At 41.3% G+C, this 19,625-nt stretch overlaps 2 protein-coding genes across 2 annotated transcripts in view; one reads left to right on the plus strand and one right to left on the minus strand.

Annotated features, from left to right (window-relative positions):
- ubxn4 (UBX domain protein 4) overlaps window positions 1-683 on the plus strand; it is an 18,789-nt gene extending 18,106 nt beyond the window's left edge. Inside the window, exon 13 of the mRNA XM_065961895.1 lies at window positions 15-683. Within this exon, the coding sequence (XP_065817967.1) occupies window positions 15-153 (139 nt within the window). The 3' untranslated portion in view covers window positions 154-683. The remainder of the gene's footprint in view (window positions 1-14) is intronic.
- Window positions 597-19,625, minus strand: part of itgb2 (integrin, beta 2) — a 20,097-nt gene continuing 1,068 nt past the window's right edge. Inside the window, exons 2-16 of the mRNA XM_020660181.3 lie at window positions 16,304-16,355; window positions 14,169-14,266; window positions 10,694-10,895; window positions 10,357-10,527; window positions 9,418-9,659; window positions 9,051-9,209; window positions 8,789-8,884; window positions 8,605-8,694; window positions 8,374-8,511; window positions 7,458-7,648; window positions 6,347-6,579; window positions 5,791-6,010; window positions 5,440-5,651; window positions 4,768-4,934; window positions 597-4,048 (exon numbers count right to left, since the gene is read on the minus strand). Coding sequence (XP_020515837.3) covers window positions 3,983-4,048; window positions 4,768-4,934; window positions 5,440-5,651; window positions 5,791-6,010; window positions 6,347-6,579; window positions 7,458-7,648; window positions 8,374-8,511; window positions 8,605-8,694; window positions 8,789-8,884; window positions 9,051-9,209; window positions 9,418-9,659; window positions 10,357-10,527; window positions 10,694-10,895; window positions 14,169-14,266; window positions 16,304-16,355 — 2,337 coding nt within the window. The 3' untranslated portion in view covers window positions 597-3,982. The remainder of the gene's footprint in view (window positions 4,049-4,767; window positions 4,935-5,439; window positions 5,652-5,790; window positions 6,011-6,346; window positions 6,580-7,457; window positions 7,649-8,373; window positions 8,512-8,604; window positions 8,695-8,788; window positions 8,885-9,050; window positions 9,210-9,417; window positions 9,660-10,356; window positions 10,528-10,693; window positions 10,896-14,168; window positions 14,267-16,303; window positions 16,356-19,625) is intronic.

The raw sequence follows: 19,625 nt of genomic DNA on the forward strand, positions 1-19,625 counted from the left end.
GTGTCTTCCCCCAGGGAAACTCTGTCCAAACACTCGGTGGAGAAGCGTCCCAGAGACTTCAAGAAAGACGGTAAAGTTTGCCGTCTGAGGACTCAGGAGGACAGCGAGGACGACAACAACACCTGGAACGGGAACTCCACCCAGCAGATGTAGCGCCCCCCTCAGGCTTTGTGTTGTAATAGTTCAGTCTGATCCTTATCTTCTCCTCCTGTGTTCAAGGCTCTGCTCCATGCTTGTTCATTAAATCAATAATCATTTATTGATCCTCTCTGGGCTCAGGGTCAGGGTAAGACTGTGTCTGATCCTGGTTTACCCTAGACCGGCTCAGGTAACAGCACAGTCAGAACCAACCAGGTCCAAACAAGTCTATGTAAACCCGGTCTATGTAGCCCTGGTCTATGTTTAACTGGTCTATGTAGACCAGGTCAATGAATACCAGGACTATGTGAACCAGGCCTAACTCTCTATAATGCTCTGCTGTCAGTGACCTTTGACCTACCTGTTGTAATGTGAGCCAGCTGATGGAGTCTCTCTGATCGTTCAACTTTGAACTCACCAGGATGATTACCTGACCTTTGACCGTTTTGTTTAACATGTTTTATCACACACACACACACACACACACACACACACACACACACACACACACACACACACACACACACACACACACACACACACACCTGTTGGTACCAACAGTGGATGGCTTGTGTAGATCTAATTAACTATGAAAAATAAAGCAGCGTGTTTTTCACAAAGTCTGAGACGTGGTGTTTTTTGGTTAACTTAACTAGTTATTGGTTAACTTTAATAGAACTCTAACTAGTTATTGGTTAACTCTAACTAGTACTGTGTGGATCATCTCTTGATAAGGAGGGTCAATGGAGAGCAAACCAAAGAGTTCATTGATGACATTTAAAATAACTGACAAACTAACATTGACTCGTTACAGTCCTTTATTTATTTTGCTTAAACATATGTTTCATGATGAAAAAAACTGTAGAATAAGTACAACAAAGAGGATTATGTCACTCTCCCAACTTTCCACACTTTGTGTCGTCTGTAAATTTAAAGCTCTGACATCGTTGAATCCGTACAGCTGAAGGGTTCACAACAGAGTTCAACATACCCAGTCTTTCTCTGAGTAGGGGTTATGGTTAGTAATGATCACAATGCTGGTTTCTGATCATTGATGGTCTGGACTGGAGGGGGTCAGATTATATTCATCACCTTAACATCATGTCCTACTTTGACTACATTGCCTTTGGCTGTATTGACATAACATCATAGTTCCAGTTTGTTAAAAGTATTACATCTTAAACTGGTCCCTTCCGTTAAAGAAGTTTTTATGCACAATCTGCTCTGACCTCCGCCTCAGTGGCAAGGAAGTGTGGACAACATGAACGAGAGGAAAACAAAGGAGAAATCCTTCCTGCATATTATCCCGTATGCTCTTCTGTAAAGAGTCTCGAGATAACACTTGTTATGAATTGGCGCTGTACAAATAACGATTGATTGATTGTTTGCAGCATCCAGGCTGAGGGCTGACACTCAGTATCCAGCGTGACCTCAGCCTACCATGACGTTAGCCTCTATTCACTCTGACATAATAAGCCATACAATATATTACTATATCTACTGTCATTTGCAAGTTTATAAGCATACATTTGCACAGTTTTGAAAAGAGCTATCGTGTAGAAATAAAATAAGTAGGGTTGTCAACATTAATAAGTTAATCATGATTAATCTCATGTTATTTTGTCCCTTTATGCTCACCGTAGATAGTCCTCCTCCGTGTCTCCCTGTTGTCACAGGCTGTGTCTGAAATCACTCATTCCCTCCTCACTCTGTAATGAGTTATATGTAGTGGACTCAATCGTGCACTCACTCAGCAAAATTCAAAAACATTTTAGATGCTACTCGCTCACTCTGTTGTCGTGCAACTAAAACATGCGTCTTAGCAACGGCCGAGATCAATACTAACGGTAAATAACGACATGAACTTCAGCGATAACTTAAGTTATACTGACAACTCACAAAACATTTACAAATAATAAGTAAATATAAAATATTGAATTAGAGATATAATGGAACTAATTTCTTCACGCTCACAGACTCTGGTCTCGTGTCTGTCTTCATCATCAGGACAAACTACTGTCAATAACGTTAACCATCTTTGACTCTTTATTTAAACTGATCCTAGATTTCATTCAAAATGCTCCAAATATGAACTTTGTTGTGTTTCTGTGTTGACGCTCCTGTTGTCCATCTGAGAGCAGACGAGTCAAACGGCAACCTCTGCTCGTAAAAATCTTTGAACCGCAATGCATGATGGTACACATTGCTCGGATAGCGACCATTGGCTGTACACTACTTTTCACAATGCACTCTGGGATACATTGACTGGACTATATAGGGTATGATCTTGTTCACTCAGAATTCAGGCAGCACTACAAAATGGTATGGTCACAATATAGTGCAGTATATAGTGAATAGGGAGTGATGTAAAAGAAGGACACTGCTGCATCTTTGAATGTCTCATTTCACTTTAACAAACTCTCAGACAGCTCAGCTGATGAGTCCAAAGTAATATCCACCTGATGACATCACACATTGACCTTATGACATCAAACATTGACCTTTGTTACCGTTCCTTTGAGCTGTTTGACCTCACTTTGGGATCCCTAACCACTTCCTGTTTCTTTGCTCAACTTCATGTCCTAACCTTCCATCTACAGGAAGGGCCTTACTGTATTTCAAAATAAAAGCAGACAGGAAGCTAAGTTCTCTCAGCTTAAGACAGGACAGAAAATCAAAATAAAAGCGTAACTATTTTATTTTTAAATGCAAAATAATGGAATTTCAAACATGAGTTTAAAAACGTGAATAATCGTGATTAATTATTGAAATTTAGCAATTGATTGCAATAAGAAATATAATATGTAAAAACCTTAAAATTAAAAGTTATTGTTCATTGAGCAAATCAACATAAACTAGTACATAAATCATTAAAAATAATCATTTTTTGGCATTACATAAGAGACTGTATTGGCATTTTATATACCATTGCTATGTAAGCTAACATAACTGGTCCGTGTTCAATTCATTTGCAGTAGTTCATGTTTCCACAGTTTCCCAGTTTGGGATCAATAAAGTAATTCTATTCTAGTCTATGTTGTATAATGAAACATGCCAGTTTAAGGGGTATTGCCTATTTTCATTGTCCGACTTGGCGAATGCTTATATATGTTGACGCACGTTAACTCATTCCCTCACAGCCGACTCAGCCTAACACGTAACAGCACGTGAGCGTTATACGTCGCGTCGTGCATGATCACACGCTCGCTGTCTGCATGCTCGCTGTCCACACTGCATCCATTAAATATTGAATTCTCTGCTCTGTAAATTTAACGAACCCTACAACATGAACTACTTCAAATAAATTATACTTCGTACATGGACCATGACTGAAACTTTATTAATAAACGTCACTCTTCTTCTCCAGTCAAGGTCGGGTTAGTCACAGTGGTCTCTGTCCAGTCAAGGTCGGGTTAGTCACAGTGGTCTCTGTCCAGTCAAGGTCGGGTTAGTCACAGTGGTCTCTGTCCAGTCAAGGTCGGGTTAGTCACAGTGGTCTCTGTCCAGTCAAGGTCGGGTTAGTCACAGTGGTCTCTGTCCAGTCAAGGTCGGGTTAGTCACAGTGGTCTCTGTCCAGTCAAGGTCGGGTTAGTCACAGTGGTCTCTGTCCAGTCAAGGTTGGGTTAGTCACAGTGGTCTCTGTCCAGTCAAGGTCGGGTTAGTCACAGTGGTCTCTGTCCAGTCAAGGTCGGGTTAGTCACAGTGGTCTCTGTCCAGTCAAGGTTGGGTTAGTCACAGTGGTCTCTGTCCAGTCAAGGTCGGGTTAGTCACAGTGGTCTCTGTCCAGTCAAGGTCGGGTTAGTCACAGTGGTCTCTCTTCAAGGACGACTGCTATAGTCAGTTGTTACTCTCCAGTGAAGGTTGGGTTTTGGACAGTGGTGGTTGCATCTTTGAATAGAGGGTTGTCAGCCTGCCAACAGAAAAAGTCCAACCATAAATGTTTCAATAACTTTTTTCAGTTCACTAAATTATAAAAAATAACATTATATTAAAAAAGCAAAGTTAAAATCCACACACTCTAACTAATACTCAGTGTTTCCAGCATAATTTGGAGGAAGGCGTACTAGGGCTTGTTTCCAATAAAGGTGTTTTTTTTTAAACAGCCTTCCATCAGTGAACATTGTTGTCCTAGCATTCTTATAGCTGTATCATGGATGTGGCTGAAACAACTTAGAATGCTTACTGTGATCACCATCCTAACAGCCAAAACAAATTAATTTCACCTGTGACCTGGCAGAGGAGGGACTGAACAGATTGGCTATCCATCAGTTAGTAATCCAGGGCCAGAGACTTACAATCAGGCACACCTTTAAGTATTCTGCACAGTCCAAAGTGGCAGTGCTAAAGATTTGAGGAATCCTGCAGCTCACTTTCAACCTGAGACTTTTAATATCAAAGTTCCTTAATAGATGTTAATGGCAGACAGCAGGAGGACAACAGCGTCCTGAGGATAACACATCTGCAGCACCTCTGAATATTAGGATGTTGTGATTGTGGGATGACAAACAGAGGCCGCTCTACTTCCACAGGCTTAGGGACTGCAACATCTACAAAAGTACCCTGCAGAGATTCTAACAGCTGTCAGAGGAAAGGGTCATCTTGTAATAGAAATATAATAAACAATCTCACCTCTGCCCACTTGGATTTCTTCTTTTCATTTTCAAACTTCTTGTACTCTTTAAGATCCTTAAAGTAGATGAGGGACTTGATGAGCATCAGTAGCAGGATGCCAATCAGGGCAACAGAAGCAACAGCCGCTGAGATGATGGCTATGACATTGGGCGGTTCTGGACAGTCTGGAGAAAGAAGGGAAAACATTCAAAATGCTAAGTATGTTTTTTTTTTTTTCTGATACCTCGCCCCAACTTAACTCAGATCATCTTATCTCTGCTTCTTATCTATCTTTGCTTTATTTCTTCACTTGCTTTTATTCATTCTTCTTCCAAAGATAACAGGTATGTTGATCTCACTGCATAGTACACACCTCTGTCCAGTTGTAATCAGTTGTAACTCTGCATATCACACAGTTTGTATCAGACAAGGGTTAGGGGGGTTAGGGTCAATCTCTCCGATTTTAAGATTTTCTTCCCTGGGCGTTTTTTTTTTAAATACCGTACCTGCAAACTTACATTAGCTTCAGCTGCACGCTGATCAATCATGGTAAAAATGAAAGCTGCTGATAGAAGTATCTTATTGTCATTATAAGCATGCTCACTTCACTTGTTAGCATTAGGCTAATGGCATGCTGGATCTGTCTAAACAGTAGAACAGGTCCCATCTTGATTTTCAGAGTTAGCTCACCTCTCTGAGACAGAATCTCCGCCTTGTAGTTATCCTCTCCGATTAATTGATGCAGTCTGAATTTGATCCAGCAGCCCTCGGAGTCCTTGTGCTGGCACTGTTTGCTAGTTATGGTGAATTGTTCAACCTTCTCAGAAGTGATGCTGCTGCAGGCCACGCTGCAGTTCTTCTTAAAGGCTCCAGACTCAAAGCCCTGGCATTCGATGCAGTTCCTGAAAGAGGATTTAAAAACACTTATACTCAGGACGGGTTGGTCTGGGGGGTCTTGTTCTAACTTTTCCATCAGAGGTTTCTTGTAACACCTTTGATAATAATTTGAAAATAGAAGCATGATGTTTCAGAGGTGCTCACACTTTGGTCTGACAGGGGTCGGGACACCCGAAGCAGTCCCGGCACAGTGGTCGCTGGTATCCCTCGTTACACTCGCAGTGGTTACACCTGCACTTTCCTCTGCCGAAGCACACTGTCTTGTTGGCGGTTTGACATTCTTCTTCAGACTTTTTACACTGACAGGCAGTGCCCTCGTAGTCTGTGCTGCATTTACATATCCCACAGTCGCATCTCCCGTTTCCTACCAGGTGACAGATAAGAGCAGGGGTCATCAGCTACATCTGTAAAAGGGGCCAGCTTTCTTTCTTGACAGACACTTTGGGGGCGGGCTTTAAAACAAGCTTGTTGTACATAAGTCTGACAGCTGTGAAACCCAATGTGAAGAAGATGGTGTAACCCAATGCGAATGTTTCAGCCTTGTGATTTTATTTTAATATTTATTGTTTAATCACTAGGGCTGCCGGATGTAAGCCCCGGGCGACCAGTTGATGATCACTGGTGAAGAGGGAACGTGTTCCTATATGTGTTCATACCTGTTTTTGTGTGTGAAAGAAGTATTTTATAATTGAATATCTACCTCCACACAGCTTGTTCTGGAACTTCTCACAGTGTTCGTTGTCACACTCGCAGTATTTCCCGTAGTAAGTGCCTCCATTCTTGGTGTTGTGACACTTACAGCGACCACACTCACAGTCTCCTCGGCCCTCGCACTCCGTGCCGTTCTCCCTCCGACAGAAAGCTCGCAGCGATTCCTCGTCTTTATCTCCAATCGAACAGTTACAGAACTGACCGACGAAGCCTTCATTACAGCTGAAGACAAAACATCACTTAGGGTTAGGCTGAATATTTTATTAAAATTATATATTTATTTTATTTATATCAGTAAATCAAATTTAGAATGTTTTGTAACAATTTATGAATTATTAGAAGAAAAGTGAGAAGGTGAGAAAAGTGAGAACACAAGGCTTTAATAAGGCAGTTTTTTCTTACCACTGTAACTTTTGCTGCTTTGCTAAAGTGCTCATGATGGATAGGCCGGATCTTTGTAACATAACAATGAGTAAGGTCTTTTACCTGCTTTATGTAACATAACAATGAGTAAGGTCTTTTACCTGCTTTATGTAACATAACAATGAGTAAGGTCTTTTACCTGATTTTTATAACATAACAATGAGTAAGGTCTTTTACCTGCTTTTTGTAACATAACAATGAGTAAGGTCTTTTACCTGCTTTATGTAACATAACAATGAGTAAGGTCTTTTACCTGCTTTTTGTAACATAACAATGAGTAAGGTCTTTTACCTGATTTTTGTAAAGTGTCTTGAGATAACACTTGTTATGAGTTGACGCTATACAAAATAAATTGAATTGAATTGAATTGAGGGTTAGGGATACAGAAGGTTGACTTCTTAGTCCTTTACAGACACTTTTAAAAAAATGTGTGATCTTATTACATTTTTTGGTTCAAATTAAAGTCAATCATTTATATATTTATGTATATTTATGTATACAGGTACATATATATATATATAATATTTAGTAGTCATTTTTTTCCTTTCAGTCTGTGAGCTCGCTGCATCTCTTCCATCATTTTCTTTGACATTTTTAAGCACTGATAAAATCGAACATTTATAAATGGTCATAATTTGTAAAGAAGTTTGAACCCATGTAGACATAGTGACTCTCACCTGCAAATCCCACAGGTGACTCGTCCTTTATGTGAGCAGTGGTCTTGGTCTGTCTTTAACGAGTCATCACAGTGACACTCGCATTCTGTAGTTAAAGTCACAGTCAGAGTGTCTTTGATTCCCAGAGGTCTGATCGTGAAACTTTTCTCCGTCATGCAGGAGTCCGCTGTTACCGTGACGTTAAACATAATCTGCAGAGAGCAGAGTGAAAAAAATGAAGGGTTAGGGGTTATGTTTGAACAGAACAGGGTTAGAGGTTATGTGTGAACAGAGGATAGTTATTCAACATCCATTTCAAATCTTGAGATGTATTTTTTTTAACTTCTTTTATTTTATTCCCAAATGAAACTCATCACCAATTTAGTAAACTCTAAGCCACTTAACTTTTCCATAAAGTCAATTAAAAAAAACATGTTGTTTAACCAATGAAATATCATGGTCGGCCCTCCTCTAGTCGAACAATGACTTGTTGTCAACGAGGATAGCCTCGTAGCTCCACGTGAAAAGTGTTTTTTAATGAACTTTCAGGAAATCAGAGTTTCTTTATGGAAGTTTAGAAGGAAACTTTTCATCTGGAATGACATTTAAGGTAGACTGTAACTCCTCCTATCAAATTAAACATATGTTTAGGACATTTTTTTATACGTCCTTCTCTTTGATCAATTCGACCACTTTACTGTGAAGTTATTTTTCAATGTTTCCCATCATAGAACATCTCCATGCCTCCTGCTAGGGTCACATGTCTTTACTTAAATTATGACAGTGATTATTCCAGACAAAATTAAAATTCAAAGTGTAAATCTTCTGGAGAGCAGACCGTCACATTTCCGATTAGTCTGACACAAACTACGAGGTCCTTTAGAATGAAGCCCCCAAAATGAGACACAGCTATCAACATGATAAGTTTTTAACTTACTTCCTGTCCCACAGGCACGTTGTCACAAACTCCTTCGCTGCCCCCTGCTGGTCCAGCGTTAGGACATATAGGGGTGTACACGACCCTGACGTCATCAGGCAGATTATCGTGGGTCAGAGTAACTTTGGAGGACAGCCTCTGTATTAACGACACAGTCAGACAGAATGATGTCTTAAACAATGAACAACAGTGAAATAAATAGATGACATAAACATGAAAACATAATGTTACTTTGTACGCTGCTTCAATCAGCTCAACCACGTTTCGAGAATCTGATGACAGAACTCCGACCTCAGATTTAGGAATCATTTTGGAGAGTTGCTGCCATAACACAGAAAAATGAAGCAGAGTGAGCATAAATGTGGACTCGAAAGAAAAACAGTAAACTCATGAATGAAAGTTAAAATGCATTCACCTGGTACACTGTCACCACTTCATTTGTTACTGCAAATATCGGCTGAATGTTGTTTTTTCCAAGCTGCATGGCGAGCTGTCCCACAGAAGGATAATCCTGCACGACATTCAATAAATCAGACAAATCCTGTAGTATGCTGATAAATCTGATTATGAAGCATTTTAGTTTCACGCCTGAACAAAATGTTTATTGATGAGTCATCATGTTGAGATGAGATAAATATGACAGAACATTACAAACCTTTCTTGGAATCTGTACTCACCATATGACTGCTCTGGGTGTAGAGATTGTTCTTCATGTGACATTTCTCATCGTTTGGCTCCAGGATACCGGCCAGTTTACCGTCTCCCGCCATGTGGAAACCAGCATCTGTTGTCAGAACAATGAGCCGAGTGCTGCTGTTCCTCCAACCGATAACATCCTTATCGATCAAATGGATAAATAAATCAATAAAAACAACAAGAGGAAAGAAATTGGAATTTGATTACACTCTAGATTGTTTGATTGATCGACCGACTGACCGAATTATTGATTTATTAATGTATTGATTTATTAATTTATTGATCGATCGATCAAAGGGATTGATGGTTGACTTGATTGACTTATTTAGTGAGTGCTTGTGGTCTCACCCGGCACACGGCAGCCTGCATCATGGCGTCCAGACTTCCCTCAGGAATGTCCAGGTTTCCAGAAATGAACTGCTCGTTAACCTTCTGTCTGAAGTCTTTCTCGCTTGCTGTCAGACTGAGGACATGTCTGTAGCCAAAGGCGGCCTGACACTGCTGGTAGTCCTCATCACACGGTTTCTGCAGCTTCTCCTCGTTGGTGTTGGTGAATGGCAGGACGGTTTTATCCACGAAGGCTCCAAACCCTAAAAAGTGTAATTTAAGAGTTTTAATCCTGAAGACAAAATTGTATTAAAAGCAGTACTCCAGACTTAAGCCCTTACATTAAACCCAAAAGGTGATGAAGGAGCAGGCTGCCTCTGCTTTCTGTTTTATCTCTGAAATAAGATCTTTATACATGACAAAAATAACAAATTTTATTAATTAAAAATATACATTACATATCATTTTGTAAAATGATTGATCATGGAAACTTCCTGACCAGGAAGTTTAGTGTCATATTTATATTTATTGTTAGTCCTTCCTCTATTAAAGTCATTGATGAGAAAAAAATCCTTATTATCAAACAGATTAACCCCAACCATGGAAACTAAACCTCCTTATTAACGTCTGCTGTCTAACCCATGGGAACTAAACCTATATATAGGATATTTTGGCTTCATGTTTAGAGGCTGCATTGTCCATTTGTATATACAGTCTACTGTCAGACAATATCTCTGTCAAAACAAACATACAATGAATTAATTCAAAATGAATTTATGATATAAATGTAGTTCAATCTATATAAAGTTATGTTAAAATAGTCTTCTTGTTTCACCTTTGACCTTTGTATAACTGGCATATATAATTTAAATACCAGGTTGTATTCACTGAAACACAACACAAAATAACAACTGTAACTTATAGCTGTAATCTGAAATGTAGTTAAATATTAAATATTACCTATTTGAGCATGTTCGGTGAATTGTTTTAGAGCTCCAAAAAGATTTTTTCCCAATTCTTTGACATTTTTCAGGTCGTCTTTCATGGAGTAAGATAAATCCATCAGGTAGTAGAGATCAACGGGATAACCTTCTACTCTTTTAAATGACACACTGAACGTCTCGGAGAGTCCTACAAACATAAAAGATCAAAACAACAACATCGGAAAAAGTCAACAACGTCAGATGAGATCCTAAAAACACAACAGATTCCCTCTTTAGTCCTTATTTAAACAAATCAATGTTTATATAAAATACATCAATGTTATTAAAGGTCATTATGAAGCCACTGCACAGACCCGGTCTCAGACTCAGTCGGATCTTCTGGGGACTCAGCTGGACTGGCTCCTGCTGGTTGAACCGGGAGGAGAGGGCCTCTTCCTTTTCAACATCCAGGAAATTTTTCGGAAATACGATTTCTCCGCTACTGCAGCCTTTTGCTATTAACTTAGCTTTGGTGTTGCAGCGAACAGCTTCCTGCTCACCAGCGTTGGTGAAGTTCTGCAGAAACAGAGCGAGACATAAGAATTCTGTTTTATTACACGGTACACGTATAATAAGTTCATATAAAACTTGTCCCATTAAGTTTAGAATTATTGATGAACATTAGTTGAAAAGAAAAAAGTGTGCGGCGTTTAAGCGACAGAAGCTTAATGATTAAATGTAGTAGTGTCATAAATAGAAACAGTCTATCTGCTCAGCTGATTGGTTGAAATGTTTCTTATAAAACTGAAAGCCAACATGCAGGAAGAAGAGTCTTCACGAAGAGGGAAGTGAAGAGTGTCCGGCCGGGTTTGTTCTGCACTGAGGTAAATAAAACTGAATCATTTACACAGTGTGTACAGTGCACAGCAAACCCTTATCATTGTGCTTTAATATTATCAATAGCATTCTTCTAAAACTAAGACAATAACGATTGAATCCAGAAATATATCATGATGAAAAGTGAACTACCAAAGGTCACATCTCTAGGTGCTGATCTACATCATTCATTTATAAGTCAGAGGGAGATCATCAACGTCCAACGATGTTCTGTTTCAGAGAAACTTTCCTTCAGTCTGGATTACTGCAACGCACTTTTCAACTTAACTACCCCTCCACCAGGAAACACTAAGCCAAACCCCCCCAGGACTAAGCTCTGCACAGTGGAGGATCGGGCCACCCCACGGCTGTGGAATGCACTCCCTGACCACCTGAGGGCGCCACAGACTAATGAAACACTTACAAAGGACTGAAACCATTCTTCTTTTGAAGCTTCTGATCCTTTAACTAAACTGTCCTGTTTTGTGCTTTATATTCTTGTTTTTAAATGAAGCACTTTGATAGTTGTTTAAAATGAAAAGTATGTTTTACAAAAACTACTATTATTATCATTATCCATATGTTTTATTTGAAACCATTTTACTGTTTGTGAAATCAAGTTTAAAAGTTTTAATCATAGTCAAGATCCTTCAAACGTGGGGCGCGCTAGTGGCGCAATGGTTAGGGGGCGCGTCCCATGTATTGAGACTCTCGTCTCGAGCGGTAGGCCCGGGTTCGCTTCCACCCGTGGCCTCTTTCCGCATGTCGTTCCCCGCTCTCTCTCTCTGGTTTCAGACTCTATCCACTGTCCTCTCTCTCTCTGGTTTCTGACTCTATCCACTGTCCTCTCTCTCTCTCTCTGGTTTCTGACTCTATCCACTGTCCTCTCTCTCCCTGGTTTCAGACTCTATCCACTGTCCTCTCTCTCTCTCTCTGGTTTCTGACTCTATCCACTGTCCTCTCTCTCCCTGGTTTCTGACTCTATCCACTGTCCTCTCTCTCTCTGGTTTCAGACTCTATCCACTGTCCTCTTTCTCTCTCTGGTTTCTGACTCTATCCACTGTCCTCTCTCTCTCTGGTTTCAGACTCTATCCACTGTCCGCTCTCTCTCTCTGGTTTCTGACTCTATCCACTGTCCTCTCTCTCTCTCTGGTTTCTGACTCTATCCACTGTCCTCTCTCTCTCTCTGGTTTCTGACTCTATCCACTGTCCTCTCTCTCTCTGGTTTCAGACTCTATCCACTGTCCGCTCTCTCTCTCTGGTTTCTGACTCTATCCACTGTCCTCTCTCTCTCTGGTTTCTGACTCTATCCACTGTCCTCTCTCTCTCTCTGGTTTCTGACTCTATCCACTGTCCTCTTTCTCTCTCTGGTTTCTGACTCTATCCACTGTCCTCTCTCTCTCTGGTTTCAGACTCTATCCACTGTCCTCTCTCTCTCTCTGGTTTCTGACTCTATCCACTGTCCTCTCTCTCTCTCTGGTTTCTGACTCTATCCACTGTCCTCTCTCTCTCTGGTTTCTGACTCTATCCACTGTCCTCTCTCTCTCTGGTTTCAGACTCTATCCACTGTCCTCTCTCTCTCTGGTTTCAGACTCTATCCACTGTCCTCTCTCTCTCTCTGGTTTCTGACTCTATCCACTGTCCTCTCTCTCTCTCTGGTTTCTGACTCTATCCACTGTCCTCTCTCTCTCTGGTTTCAGACTCTATCCACTGTCCTCTCTCTCTCTGGTTTCAGACTCTATCCACTGTCCTCTCTCTCTCTCTGGTTTCTGACTCTATCCACTGTCCTCTCTCTCTCTCTGGTTTCAGACTCTATCCACTGTCCTCTCTCTCCCTGGTTTCTGACTCTATCCACTGTCCTCTCTCTCTCTGGTTTCTGACTCTATCCACTGTCCTCTCTCTCTCTGGTTTCAGACTCTATCCACTGTCCTCTCTCTCTCTGGTTTCAGACTCTATCCACTGTCCTCTCTCTCTCTCTGGTTTCTGACTCTATCCACTGTCCTCTCTCTCTCTCTGGTTTCAGACTCTATCCACTGTCCTCTCTCTCTCTGGTTTCTGACTCTATCCACTGTCCTCTCTCTCTCTCTGGTTTCTGACTCTATCCACTGTCCTCTCTCTCTGGTTTCTGACTCTATCCACTGTCCTCTCTCTCTCTCTGGTTTCAGACTCTATCCACTGTCCTCTCTCTCTCTGGTTTCTGACTCTATCCACTGTCCTCTCTCTCTCTCTGGTTTCAGACTCTATCCACTGTCCTCTCTCTCTCTCTGGTTTCAGACTCTATCCACTGTCCTCTCTCTCTCTGGTTTCAGACTCTATCCACTGTCCTCCCTCTGCATTAAAGGCACAAAAAGCCCCCCAAAAAAAGATCTTTCAAACATGTTAACAAACAACTAAACGAAAATATTTCACCATTTCAAAAAAAGAACAAACATCCTCACTGAGATCCTGTAGGTGGTGTCACACAATATGATGATGTCAAATCTGCCAGCATGTTAACTCCTCAAACAAGCTGAATTGTTTAAAACCAAATTAATGTTGCTTTAAAAGTCCAATCAGTGAGCTGTGTAGAGAGTGAGATGATAAAGGTATCTTACTCTCTGATCATTAAGGAAACATGCTATGTTGAAGTGCTGGCTTCTCTGACAACAATGCAGCAGCCAGTATGTCCTCCTTCTAACTTTAGATTCTGCTCCTGAATGCTCTGGATTTGTTTGGACCAGAGAAGGTAGGCGCTTTTAAGACCCCCCCCCCCCACGGCCGTTTTGGACGCCCCTCTGTTTGTCAGATATGAGAGCAGTTATCAGGTCAACAGGTGTTGCAGTGATGGAAGCGGGCAAGAGAAGTGGTTCAGATAGAAGTGATTGTACCCGACCTAAAAAGCCTCTGCATGTTTCTAATAAGCTTGAATAAGCATGATTGTTGGTGTATTTACAGTCGGTGTTATGTGTACTGTTTACTGAAACTGATTCTCACCAGCTGTTTGCACCACACACAGAAGGGTCCAGATTGGATACAGTCGTTGCAGGAGTTGATTAAAGTCTTGGAACATACCTCCTCTTGTTGAAACGACCCTGTTATGTGAGAAGGGTTATTTTGAATTTTCCTCAACAGAAAATTAATGAATTTGGTGGATTAATATCTTCAGTTATTATACCAACTCTTTTTTTACAACAAGAAAAAGGAAGAATGTCAATTTTCTCCAGATAATCTGTAAAAAAAAAATGCAACCTTCTGATTCATTTAGCCATGATTAACTTTCATAAACCATGTGGGACTTTTAGTTTTCAGTTATTAGATGAATGTATTTCAGACCATTAAAGATGTTAACTGACAATAAAAACCTGGTTTAAGCTACGTTTGTTACTAGATATATTTTAAATGCTGTACTACCCATCAAGAACATTACTCTCCCAGAATGCAGGCCTGCTCGTGGTACCTACGGTCTCTAAATGTATTATGGGAGGTAGAGCCTTCAGTTATCAGGCCTGCTCGTGGTACCTACGGTCTCTAAATGTATTATGGGAGGTAGAGCCTTCAGTTATCAGGCCTGCTCGTGGTACCTACGGTCTCTAAATGTACTATGGGAGGTAGAGCCTTCAGTTATCAGGCCTGCTCGTGGTACCTACGGTCTCTAAATGTACTATGGGAGGTAGAGCCTTCAGTTATCAGGCCTGCTCGTGGTACAGTCTCTAAATGTACTATGGGAGGTAGAGCCTTCAGTTATCAGGCCTGCTCATGGTACCTACAGTCTCTAAATGTACTATGGGAGGTAGAGCCTTCAGTTATCAGGCCTGCTCGTGGTACCTACAGTCTCTAAATGTACTATGGGAGGTAGAGCCTTTAGTTATCAGGCCTGCTCGTGGTACAGTGTCTAAATGTACTATGGGAGGTAGAGCCTTCAGTTATCAGGCCTGCTTGTGGTACAGTGTCTAAATGTACTATGGGAGGTAGAGCCTTCAGTTATCAGGCCTGCTCGTGGTACCTACAGTCTCTAAATGTACTATGGGAGGTAGAGCCTTTAGTTATCAGGCCTGCTCGTGGTACAGTGTCTAAATGTACTATGGGAGGTAGAGCCTTCGGTTATCAGGCCTGCTCGTGGTACAGTGTCTAAATGTACTATGGGAGGTAGAGCCTTCAGTTATCAGGCCTGCTCGTGGTACCTACGGTCTCTAAATGTACTATGGGAGGTAGAGCCTTCAGTTATCAGGCCTGCTCGTGGTACCTACAGTCTCTAAATGTACTATGGGAGGTAGAGCCTTCAGTTATCAGGCTCCTCTCATATGGAATCATCTTCCAGCTGGGGTACGAGAGGCAGACACACTCTGTACTTTTCAGAATATACTTTAAACTTTCCTTTTTGATAAATCTTATAGTAATGGCTGGCGCTGGTGTAGACCAGCTCCTAGTTATGCTGCTATAGGCTTAGATTACCAGAGGAACTGGCAGCTTGAGCTCCTCTCTCTCTCTCTCTGCACTATATTACTGCATGTCACTATCTGTAAATCGCAGTTACTAACCACATCTTTTACTGGGAGCTCCTGTTAGGTTCCTTGGGACCGTTGGTGGATGGCCTGCCTGTACAATCAACAACCCCCCCTTGAACCTGCATTTGCACAAGATTTCTGCCTCTTAAAAGGCAGTTTTTTCTTACCACTGTAACTTTTGCTGAAATGCTCATGATGGATTAAGCTGGGTCTTTGTAATATAGCAATACATATGGTCTTATTACCTGCTCTTTTGTAATACTTAATAACAAAGAGTAAGGAAATGGGAAGACAATCTGACCTTTGAGGGAAGGGAGGGTTGTTCCCATTCAAGATTCAAAATGTTTATTGTCATGTGCGCAGTAGGAAACATGTTTCCCTGTACAATGAAATTCTTTCTTTGCTGTCCACAATGAATGCCAACAATAAAATATTAAAATTAAACGTAACCAAATAATAACATCATTGGTTAATCTCTGTATAATTGTTGTTCCTTTATTGAGTGAATGGTGTCAATATAAATGTGATCACAAAAAATCTATAGATAGAATATTAATTAATATGAATATATCAATGTAAATGTTTCATCAATGCTGCTGTTCCCCTAATAATTAGTTTACTTACCATTTCTAGCCATCAACAGCAGGAGAAGAACCAGTCCGCAGGGATCCATGTCCTAAAGACAAACAAACAGACCTTCAGTTACCTGTGGAGCTCGGACCAGAACCCTGAAAGAGTCTCTGCTCTTTAAATAATACGACCATCATTTTAATAAGCCCTTAAAGTAGTAAATAAATCATGTCACGTAAGAATCTGACATGACGTGAGAGTTTAAAGAATATGAAAGTCTTTCTTGTCTTTTCAGAAACAGGAGGAAGTTCCTTCTTTTAGATCTAGTTTGATAAATTGTGATCAACGTTGGATTATTCATAAATATAATGAGGCGTTATTAGTAAAAGTGAATCTAGTGTAAAATAACCATGATGGAGTTTAGTTAAAATGTGAAGTCTGATGTGAACATTTAAATCATACAACCTGACATCATTCAAATTCATCACGTTCATTTAGATAACATGTGCAAGTAAAAAAAAAGACAAAATACTTCAACGAACACAATGACAGATAGGATGTAAACCAGTGCAAGGGTATGTCAGTGATTCCAATGGAGGCTAGTCTGTCAAGGAGGATGTAATGAGAGATGGTGTCAAAGGCTGCATTCAGATCAAGGAGGATAAGGATGGTTAAAAGTCTGGAGTCAGTTGCCATTAGTAGGTCATTAATGATTTTTGAAGTGATTGTGAAGTTCGCGGACGACAGAACAGTGGTTGGTCTCATCTCCAACAACGATGAGACGCACTACAGGATGGAGGTCAGCCAACTGGCCACGTGGTGCAGAGACAACAACCTCTTCCTGAACGTCGACAAGACCAAGGAGGTTGTTGTCGACTTCCGGAGAGTCCCCACTCCTAAACCCCCACTGACCATCGACGGTGCTGCTGTGGAGAGAGTGAGCAGCACCAAGTTCCTGGGGGTTCACATCAGTGAGGATCTCTCCTGGACAACCAACACCACATCACTGGCCAAGAAGTCCCAGCAGCGCCTCTACTTCCTCCGCAAGCTGAAGAGAGCACGAGCCCCCCCATCCATCATGTGCTCCTTCTACAGAGGCACCATCGAGAGCATCCTGACCAGCTGCATCACTGTGTGGCTTGGGAGCTGCACTGCTGCCAACCGCAAGACCCTGCAGCGCACAGTGAAGGCTGCTGAACGGATTATCGGTGTCCCACTCCCCTCTCTTCTGGACCTCTACGGTACCCCGCCTCACCCGCAAAGCAACCAGCATTGTGCGTGACCCCACCCACCCCTCACACAGCCTCTTCAGCCTCCTGCAATCGGGGAGACGGTAGCGCAGCCTGCGGGCCGGCTCCACCACACTGGGAAACAGCTTCTTCCACCAAGCTGTCAGGAAGCTTAACTCTCTCCACTCTCTTCCTTCCCTCCCCTCTGCCCCCACGAACACTGGACATTGAACCCCCTCCCGTTTACCACCAAGAACTCTGGACTAATATTTCTGAAGCTAACATCTCAAAAGTACACTCAGTTTACTGCACATTGCTCAAGTTTACAAAACTCTGGACTAATAACTCTGAAGCTAACTTTTCAAAAGTACAATCAGTTCACTGCACATTGCACATATTGCACAATTTTACTTTTGCTTTAAATTTTATTTTATTTTATTTACCATTTTGTACCTTTTGCACAATTTAGAATTTATTACTGTAAATATTATTTATCTTATTTTTACTTCATTTTATTTTATCTGTTTTGCCTTATCTTATTTTACCTTACTTTAGTTGTATTGCACCGCGGGATGGAGACAAACGCAATTTCGATTCCACTGTATGTCTGGCATATTTTGAAATTGACAATAAAGTTGACTTTGACTTTGACTTTGATTTTTACCAGTGCTGTCTCTGTGCTATGGAGGGGGCAGAAACCAGACTGGAATTGTTCATAAAAGTTATTGTCAGACAAATGAGTGTGAACTTGACCCTCAACAGCTTTCTGGAGAAATTTGGATAGGAAGGTAGATTAGAGATAGGACAAAAGTTATTGAAGTCATTTGGGTCTGCAGCAGGTTTCTTAAGTATAGGGATTATTGAAGCTGACTTGAAAGAAATGGGAACAAGACCAGAGGTGAGGGAGGAATGTATGATGACCATTATTAGGGAAGACAGAGGGGGTAGGCAAGCTTTTACTAGGACAGTAGGAAGAGGGTCTAATGGACAGGTAGATGGTTTTGATTTCTGAATGAGGTCAGATATTTCAGCAACAGAAGGAAGTTTGAAACTTGGAAGAGAGCGAGAGAGAGGAGGTAAGAAGACTGGGAGAGATGAGATGTTAGGAGTCAGTTGCTGGTGAAACTTGTCTACTTTGGCAGTGAAAAATGACATTAAAGAGTTACAATAGGCGGTGGAAAACAGATGAGAAGCAAGAGAGTCCGGTGGTCGTAGTATGTTGTTGACGATGGAGAATAGTGTCCTTGTATTCCCTTCACCTGAGCTGATGATACCTGCGTAGTGAGTTGATTTAGCTGTAGAGAGACTGTCCTTGTAGTGGAGAATGTGGTTATTGTACATTTCTCTGTGAATAAGAAGTCCAGTTTTCTTGTAGAGACGTTCCAGGCGACGGCCTTTTGTTTTGAGTAGGCGAAGTTCAGGTGTAAACCATGGAGCAGAGTGGGTGAATGAAACAGTCCGGGTTTTTAAAGGAGCCAGGGTATTTAAGAGGCTATGCAGACCCTCATTGTAATGAGAAACCAGTTCATCGGGGGTGGATAAACAGTTTATGCTAGGGAAGCTGTCAATGCCACTGGAGTTAACCTCCTCATGTTGTGATATGAAATGAAACGTGGCAGATTTTTTTGAGGTAGTCTAAGTTTGACATTGAAAGATATTAACATGTGATCAGAAATGGGAAGGACATCTGCAGTGCAGTCAAGAGGAGTGACGCCAGAGCAGCAGATTAAGTCCAAAACATGTCCTTTGGAGTGAGTAGAAAAATCGATTTGTTGCTACAATCCAAAGCTCATAATGCAAGCTGTAAAGTCCTTAGTCAAGGCATTGTTAAAATGATCTTACAGTAATATTATGGAAGGGCAGTTGCAGGAGCTCAGAGGCTGTGCAACAGAGTAATGCTGCCGACGGATTGAAAATCAAGGACAGGGCAGTCCAGACGAGCACAGACCATACAATGCCAATGATGGACTAGATAAGGGCTCCAGGGAGCGGAAGCAGCTAGGTGAGGAGTAGGAGCCCTGCACGCAATAGGTAGGCTAATACTAGGCTGAATACAATCACCAGATAATCTAATTGTTTGGCAGTATGTCCAGGTTAGAAAACAACAGTGCAAAAGTCCGTTTATAAGTTAAAAACAGGAAAAGAGT

This window comes from Labrus bergylta, chromosome 13 (assembly GCF_963930695.1).
Source record: "Labrus bergylta chromosome 13, fLabBer1.1, whole genome shotgun sequence".
Classification (NCBI taxonomy): Eukaryota; Metazoa; Chordata; class Actinopteri; order Labriformes; family Labridae; genus Labrus; species Labrus bergylta.